General features: G+C 46.0%; 1 protein-coding gene and 1 long non-coding RNA gene across 2 annotated transcripts in view; both read left to right on the top strand.

Annotated features, from left to right (window-relative positions):
- Positions 1–2,455: 2,455 nt before the first annotated feature.
- Positions 2,456–8,594, top strand: part of LOC309959260 — a 30,185-nt gene continuing 24,046 nt past the window's right edge. The window contains exons 1-2 of the long non-coding RNA XR_014326068.1: positions 2,456–2,763; positions 3,712–3,925. This is a non-coding gene — a long non-coding RNA (uncharacterized lncRNA). The remainder of the gene's footprint in view (positions 2,764–3,711; positions 3,926–8,594) is intronic.
- Positions 6,164–8,067, top strand: LOC309959259 (eukaryotic translation initiation factor 2 subunit 3-like). Its single transcript, XM_082835461.1, is given in 3 exon segments — positions 6,164–6,778; positions 6,780–7,004; positions 7,006–8,067. Coding segments are annotated over 3 exon segments (1,419 nt in total). The 5' UTR covers positions 6,164–6,178; the 3' UTR covers positions 7,600–8,067.

Raw genomic sequence — 8,594 nt, 5'->3', positions numbered from 1 at the left:
CTTCAGTGGGTGTCCGTCAAGTGGCTGGGAAGTTTGCTTGTTCAAAATATTGGTTCGGGCCTCATCCCTGGAAGATTCAGATTCAGTTCAACTAGGGTGGGGCCATAGAAACTGCGTTTTAAATAAAGCATCTGCAGTGTCCTTGATACAGGGGAAGCCTGGCCATATGAGAAACACTGACCTAAATAAAGCATAGACAGGAGGAACTGAAATGTGTACATTATCTCAGGCAGAAAAATGGGTTCGCTGAGGGATCTTAGAGATCATGGAATTTAAAGGTTTTCATGCTGTGCCCCCTGGAACTCCTAAGGACTCCATGGAGCACTTGGAGGGGCTGTTGAGTGGGTGGAGGTACAGAGGTGCAGATAGGTCTACCTCAGCACATGTCCCTTTTTCTTTTTGTTATTTATTTATTTATTTATTAGAAGATGTTGGGGGTAGGAGTTTATTAATTAATTAATTTTTGCTGTATTGTGTCTTCGTTTCTGTGCGAGGGCTTTCTCTAGTTGTGGCAAGCGAGGGCCACTCTTCATAGCGGTGCGCAGGCCTCTCACTATCGCGGCCTCTCCTGTTGCAGACCACAGGCTCCAGACGCGCAGGCTCAGTAGTTGTGGCTCACGGGCCTAGTTGCTCCGCGGCATGTGGGATCCTCCCAGACCAGGGCTCGAACCCGTATCCCCTGCATTAGCAGGCAGATTCTCAACCACTGCGCCACCAGGGAAGCCCCCACATGCCCCTTTTAACAGCTCTATTTCCATTTTTTTTTCTAAACTAAGATATTGGGTTCTGTTGCTTGAATGCCATTAATCATGCCCTGTCCCTCATATGCAAGTGGAAAAACTGAGGACTAGAGAGGAAAATATTTTCCCAGGGTAGCAGAGTGACAGCACGCGGATGGCAGAACCAGGGCTGCTACCAGGGCTTCACTTCCAGCCCAGGGGCCCTTCCCACCAGGGAATGCCAGTTTGGACACATCTCTTCATCTCAGGGTGGCTTTCCCTCTCTGCCTGCAGCAAATCCCACAGAAGACAGCAGGGCCTAGACTAGGGTAAGAGGAATTGAGGCATCCTGCCTCCAGCACAAAATTTAGGGGGGTGCCCCAAAATTCAGAAATCAAGACAAATAATATTTTAATGCAATATATTAAAAATCAAAATTAATGCCAAAAAATTCATGATGAACAAAATACCAAAATTTTACATAAAAGTGAAATCAGTAGTTCTGATTTTTCCTTTTGCCCCAAGCTTCAGTATGGCTCTCTACAGCACTATTACTTATCCTGCTTTCATTTAAAGTTTTGGTATTTTGTTCATCATGGATTTGGGGCATTAATTTTGATTTTTAAAATATTATATTTGAACTTCCCTGGTTAAGAATCCGCCTGCCAATGCAGGGGACATGGGTTCGAGCACAGGTCTGAGAAGATCCCACATGCTGCGGATCAACTAATCCCGTGCGCCACCGCTACTGAGCCTGCGCTCTAGAGCCCGCGAACCACAACTACTGAAGCCCACGCGCCAAGAGCCCGTGCTCCACAACAAGAGAAGCCACCGCGATGAGAAGCCCGCGCACCACAACGAAGAGTAGCTCCCGCTCGCCGCAACTAGAGAAAACCTGTGTGCAGCAATGAAGACCCAATGCAGTTATAAATAAATAAATAAATAGATTTATTTATTTATTTTTCTGCAGTACGCGGGCCTCTCACTGTTGCGGCCTCTCCCGTTGCGGAGCACAGGCTCCGGACGCGCAGGCTCAGCGGCCATGATTCACGGGTCCAGCCGCTCCGCGGCATGTGGGATCTTCCCGGACCGGGGCACGAACCCGTGTCCCCTGCATCGGCAGGTGGACTCTCAACCACTGCGCCACCAGGGAAGCCCAGATTTATTTTTTTAATAATAAAATATTGTATTCAAGTATTATTTATCTAGGTTACTAGATTTTTTTGTGTTTCCCTTAACTTGGTGCCTGAGGCAGGTGCCTCATTTGCCTCGCCCTAATCTTGGTCCTATAGAACAGGTCTTTTGGCAGATTGCTGAGTAAATGCCCCATTGTCCTCTGGGAATCCCTCCAGATCCTATCACTTTATTTGTCTGATGGAACTGATGTTTGTTTGGTCTCACTGTGACATTGCCCTTGCCACTTGACCTGCAGAGAGGTTTGTAATCTGCAGGGGATATTTGTTTTGCTGACCCAGCAACATTCTCCCCTCTCTGGCAACAGTAATTGTTAAATTGTTCCGGTTCATTCCCTCCCCATCTGTGCAGCTGACTCCAGCCCATAGCCTAGAGGTCGGCATGTGACTCAGCTCTGCCAATCAGAGGCTTGCATCCCTTGGCCACAATGATTGGTTCAGGAGTGGTCATGTGACTCAGTTACAGCCAATGAGACTCAATTCTGGAGGTCTGGTCTGAACTTCAGGAAAGGGAGACTTTCTCTTTTCTCTGGTAGCTGAGGGGACAGGATGTTAGCCACCTCGGGCAGCCTCTCTGAGACACAGAAGGCTGCAAGGTGGACAGCAGCAGATAGAGGCAAGGAAGAAACGTCCTGGTGATATTGCTTGAGCTCCTGGATCCAGCTGTGCACAAGGCAATTCTACACTCTGGACTTAAGGGAAGTGTGGGCCAGCTTTTGCCCAAGTCAGTTTGAGTATTGTCTCTGTCACATAGCTGATTCACTCCTTCCCTGCAGTCTGTCCAGGTTGTCCCTGGGAGATGCCTTGGAGAAGCCCAGCCCCAGACTTCCATCCTGAAGATCTTCATCCAGGTGATGGCATCCTTCATCCAAGGGCAGCCTTAGAAGGCAGAGTATTGGTAACAACAACTCTAGATACCATTACTGAGCAGTAGTGCCACTGTCGGGTCCTGTGGTAAATATTTACACACCTATATACTCATTTTCTCCTATAACAACTCTACAAAGTAGATTCCATTACTAACTCCAGGCTGAAATCCAGTCCATCCATCCCCAGGCCAAATGTCCCAAATCACCCACTAGAGGCAAAGGGAAGGCCCCGGTTAACCAGCAAATGAGCCTGCTTCCCACTCCATTGTGCTCTTTCGTAAATGGATAGACTTTCTAGGAGGCAGACTGTTTCTAAGAACAGCGGAGCCTGGGTGTTAACAAACCCGTATCCCCACACTTTCCCGTAGCACTGTCAGCATCTTGAAGTAAAAAACCTTAGGCCAGCTTCCTTTGACCTGGGAGTGAAGCTCAGTGCCACAGCACAGCGATGGCCTATATGAGAAAAGAATCTAAAAGAGAATGACTATATGTACGTGTATAACTGAATCACTTTGCTGTACACCTGAAACTAACACAACACTGTAAATCAACTATACTCCAGTAAAATCAAAACAAAACAGAACAAACAAAAAATTAGTGGGTGGGTCGACTCACTGACCGTGGCCGTCTTTGCCATCTTTGTTCATTTATTTATTCAACAAACATTGATTGAGTGCCAGCTATATGCCAGATCCCGTTCTCAGCACTGAGGATACAAATGTTGAACAAAACTGGGGGCAGTCTCTGCCTCCAGGGAGCTGACAGTCTTGTCAAGGAGGCATGTATTAAACAAATAATTGCACATGGAATCATTTAATTACAAGTAGGGTAAGCAAGGAGAAGGAAAAGTTCAGGCTGATATGAGAATGTGCAATAGAAGCATCTTAAACCCATTGGCGGACTAACTAAGCAACTTTATTCATTTGACAGGTGTGTTTGGATTGACTGCTCAGTGCTAGGCACTGTGTTTGCTGCTGAGTGCTGGACAGAGAGGGGAACAAGGCTCAGCCCCTGCCCACAGGGATCTTGCCATGCACAACAAATACACCATCTGACCAGCTCTCCCACCTGCAGCCTGTGAGCAGCTGCAAGTTTACAGCTTTGACATCCACTTGAAAGAACAATGCCATGCCTGCTTCCACAGGTGAACCAAATATATTTGACTAGTTCCATTGGCCTCATATTGGTCTTACTATGTCTTTCTCTGACCCTCAATGACTTTTGCTCTCAAGGGTTGGAAAAATTGGGACAAATGGTCACTGAGCTTATTGAGAATGTTTTATGATGCTCTGTAAAAATAGGGTCTTGGGTGAAAAATACACATGGTCTCATTGGGAGAAGAAGGCATCAGGAAAGGGAAGGGACTGGGGATTGAAACTCCCTGGGCCTTGTGGCTCCAGCCTGCTGAGGACAGGAGCTTGGCTTTGATGGCAGGCCTTTGGTGATATTTCTGGCTGCCTGGCCCCAAGGGTATGAACTGGAGTGTGTTCCCAGCTCGCCACGGGGAACTTTCTGGATGGCTTTATTATTCAGAGCATAAGATGCTTTGGCTCCAATAGCCGGAGACAGTCAGCGATTCTGCAGAGCTGGGTTCTCAGCAGCAGAGGTGAGCATGTGGGTGGTTTCAGACACAAGAGGTTTGGCTCAGTCCTTTTTAGAGCTAGCCTCCCGCAGAGCAGCCAGAATCACTTGGCCCCCTGGGCCCTAATCCAGGCCTGAAATGTGACAGGGTGGGGAGAAATGGGAAGGGAGTGGCCTCTGACTGTATCCCCCCTGGACCGAAGCACTTAGAGGGTTGGGAATGCAGCTGATTCTTTTTTGTATCTCCCAAGCCTGATGCCCTGGGACAGGTGTCTTGTATCTCATATGTTGAGGGCTTACTATATGCTAGGCATTAGTTCATTTAATCCTCACAACAACCCCATGTGATAAGTTCTGCTATTATTCTCATTTTATAGGTAGCTGAGGCTCAGGGTAGTGGAGGAGGATCCACAGAGATTACAAAGCTGTGCTACCCTGTCGTCTCAGCATGGCCCTCAGAGAGCAGACAGTCAGCAGAGTGGGAGGGTGGTGAGGATTCTCTTACATGTGGCTGCTTGGGGTGAAGCCTGGAATAGAAAGCAGCTAACTCCTGGGACGAGCCTTCAACTTGGTACAGAGCCTTGACCATCCTGGCTCTAAGAAGTATGACATTAACTATTTGGAGAATAACATAGAATGTAGCATTTTGTCGCTTCACCAAGGCCTTACTTTATATCAATAATAATACAAGTACATAACCAATCCATTAAGGTCTTATTTCTTTTTGTTTGTTTGTTTGCGGTACACGGGGGCCTCTCACTGTTGTGGCCGCTCCCATTGCGGAGCACAGGCTCTGGACGCGCAGGCTCAGCGGCCATGGCTCACGGGCCCAGCCGCTGCGCGACATGTGGGATCTTCCCGGACCGGGGCACGAACCCACGTCCCCTGCATCGGCAGGCGGACTCTCAACCACTGCGCCACCAGGGAAGCCCCAAGGTCTTATTTCTTTTCAGTCACTGAGGCAAGGGCTTTATGTATATCATTTCATTTAATCCTCACATCAAGCTGTGAATAGGTATTATTATCCTTCTGAGGAGACAGACATTAAATAACTTGGCCAAGGTCACAGCTAGTGAGTTACAGAGCCAGGATTCAACTTAAGAATGCGTGGCTCCAAGATCTCCTGATTCTCTGAGCATCAGAGACCTGGCTCAATTCCTGGTTCCTCCATGAACCAACTGTGTGCCCTTGGCAAGTCGGTTAACTTTTCTGGGCCTCATTTTCCACATCTGTGAAATGGGTAGGTTGAGCTAGATGATGTGTTAGGCCCCCTCCGTCTCTGATATCTAGACTTTGAACCCCTTGAAGGATATCACTTCTGTATCCCCAGCACCTAGCAGAGGGCCTGGCCCAGAGTGGGTCTAAGTCCACACCTGTTGAGCTAAATCTATCCTGATGGGGCCCCAGCTCTTAGCTCCACAAGTAGTTGCCATTTCCAAATCTCTGCATTTCATAACCTCCCCCATCCAAAGATACCATAATTTATCCATTTTGATTGTTTTCCATTTTTCGTATTAAAAAAAAATGTTACTGGCCCAGGGAGGTGGGGCCCGCCGCCAGGGGGATCCGTCCACTGTCGTTGCAGAGTGGAACCCTGTCACGTGGTCAGCCTGCCACACGGTCATTCTGCCGGCAGGCACTGTACAAATCCATGGGGAGAAAAGTCCAAGCAGTGAGGCCTCCGCTGCACCGGCCATCCTCTTCTCCCAGGCCTGGGCCCTAGTTGGCCCTCCCGCCTCCACTGCCCCGCCCTGCACAAGGGGGCTTGCAAATGGTCAGGCAGCCACCCAGACTCCTTCCTTCCTCTCCAGGCAAGATGGCGGGGTGCGAGGCTGGTGTGACTCTAGGGCAGCCGCACCTTTCTCGGCAAGATCTCAACACTTTGGATGTTACCAAGTTGACGCCACTTTCACATGAAGTTATCAGCAGACAGGCCACAATCAATATAGGTACAATTGGTCATGTAGCTCATGGGCAATCTACGGTTGTAAAAGCTGTTTCTGGAGTTCACACTGTCAGGTTCAAAAATGAACTAGAAAGAAACATTACAATCAAACTTGGCTATGCTAATGCTAAGCTATATAAACTTGACGACCCAAGTTGTCCTCGGCCAGAATGTTATAGATCCTGTGGAAGTAGTACACCTGATGAGTTTCCTACAGATATTCCAGGGACCAAAGGGAACTTCAAATTAGTCAGACATGTTTCCTTTGTTGACTGTCCTGGCCACGATATTTTGATGGCTATTATGCTGAACGGTGCCACAGTGATGGATGCAGCTCTCCTGTTGATAGCTGGGAACGAGTCTTGTCCTCAGCCTCAGACTTTCGAATACCTGGCTGCTATAGAAATCATGAAACTGAAGCATATTTTGATTATACAAAATAAAATTGATTTGGTAAAAGAAAGCCAGGCTGAAAGAACAGTATGAACAGATCCTTGCATTTGTACAAGGTACAGTAGCAGAAGGAGCTCCTATTACTCCAATTTCTGCTCAGCTAAAATACGATATTGAAGTTGTCTGCGAGTACCTAGTAAAGAAAATTCCAGTACCCCCAAGAGACTTTACTTCAGAACCCCGACTTATTGTTGTTAGATCCTTTGATGTCAACAAACCTGGCTGTGAAGTTGATGACCTTAAGGGGCGGTGTAGCTGGTGGTAGTATTCTAAAAGGAGTATTAAAGGTGGGCCAGGAGATAGAAGTCAGACCTGGTGTTGTTTCCAAAGATAGTGAAGGAAAGCTCATGTGTAAACCCATCTGTTCCAAAATTGTATCGCTTTTCGCAGAGCATAAGGATCTTCAGTTTGCTGCTACAGGAGGTCTTATTGGAGTGGGAACAGAAACTGGCCCCACTTTGCGCCGGGCTGACAGAATGGTGGGGCAGGTACTTGGTGCAGTTGGAGCTTTACCTGAGATCTTCACAGAATTGGAAATTTCCTATTTCCGGCTCAGACGGCTTCTAGGTGCACGCACTGAAGGAGACAAGAATGCAGCAAAAGTGCAAAAGCTGCCTAAGAATGAAGTGCTTATGGTGAACCTAGGATCCCTGTCGACAGGAGGAAGAGTTAGCGCGGTCACGGCTGATTTGGGCAAAATCGTTTTGACTAATCCTGTGTGCACAGAAGTAGGAGAAAAAATTGCCTTTAGCCGAAGAGTTGAGAAACACTGGTGTTTAATTGGTTGGGGTCAAATAAGAAGAGGAGTGACAGTCAAGCCAACAGTAGGTGATGACTGAAGAATTAAATAACAGATTTGGATGAAGTCGGAATTTCTCTTCACCTAGGGGTATATTTTCAAAGCAATAGTGAGGAATTAATTTCACAGCTTATTACCTTAGGAGTAGCTGTAAGGTTATTCTCATTTTTTAGTGATGAAAAGTTAACCTCTAAAATAGGGTCTACAATAAATGTAAAAATGTCATAATGTTGGCATAATGTTGGATTGAATCTACATTTTACCAGAAACTAATCATTCCCAAATAATGTCTAATTTATACATCAGTGCAGGTTTGAAAGGAAACTGCTACAACCAGCCTTTGCTGTAGCACACATCCCACTGAATCTGTCTGAACTAAAATTTTTCTTCTTAAAAAAAAAAAATGTTCCTGTATGTCTCTCTCTTTTTACTATCCTGCATGTCTCTTAATGGACTAAAGTATCACTTAGTGTATATCCAGATGTGGAGTTCTTGGGTCATGGGGTGTACACAAATCCCTCTCAAAAGTTGTTGTAGGAATCTCCATTCCCACCATGTGTAAGAGCTACCCTTTCCCCATATCCTTCCAAAACTGAAGTTTGTCAGATTTTAAAAATTTTGTCAGTTGGCTGAGTGTGAAGTGGCATAAATATATTTTAACTTTTCATAGTGGAAAATTTCAAGTATTTACACAATAGTAGAAAGAATAGTATAATGAACTTCTACTGTACCTATTATTCACCTTCAACAATTAATAACTCCTTATCAATTTTGTTCCCTTTCTATTCTACCACCCATTATTTTTAACTGAATCCCAAATGTCATACCATTTCATCTGTAAATATTTCAGCAACATCTCTAAAAGATAAGACCTCCCCTTTTTAAACACAACCACAGTACATCATCAAACAGCACCAAATGTCAACAGTTCCTTAATATTATCAAATATTTGAGTCAATGTTCACATTTCTCCAATTACACTTTTTTAAAAATATTTGTTTGAATTGGGATTCAAACAAGGTCCATACATTTTTA

Source organism: Leucopleurus acutus, assembly GCF_964270905.1.
Source record: "Leucopleurus acutus genome assembly, chromosome: 3".
Classification (NCBI taxonomy): Eukaryota; Metazoa; Chordata; class Mammalia; order Artiodactyla; family Delphinidae; genus Leucopleurus; species Leucopleurus acutus.
This window is presented reverse-complemented; position numbering and strand designations above follow the sequence as displayed.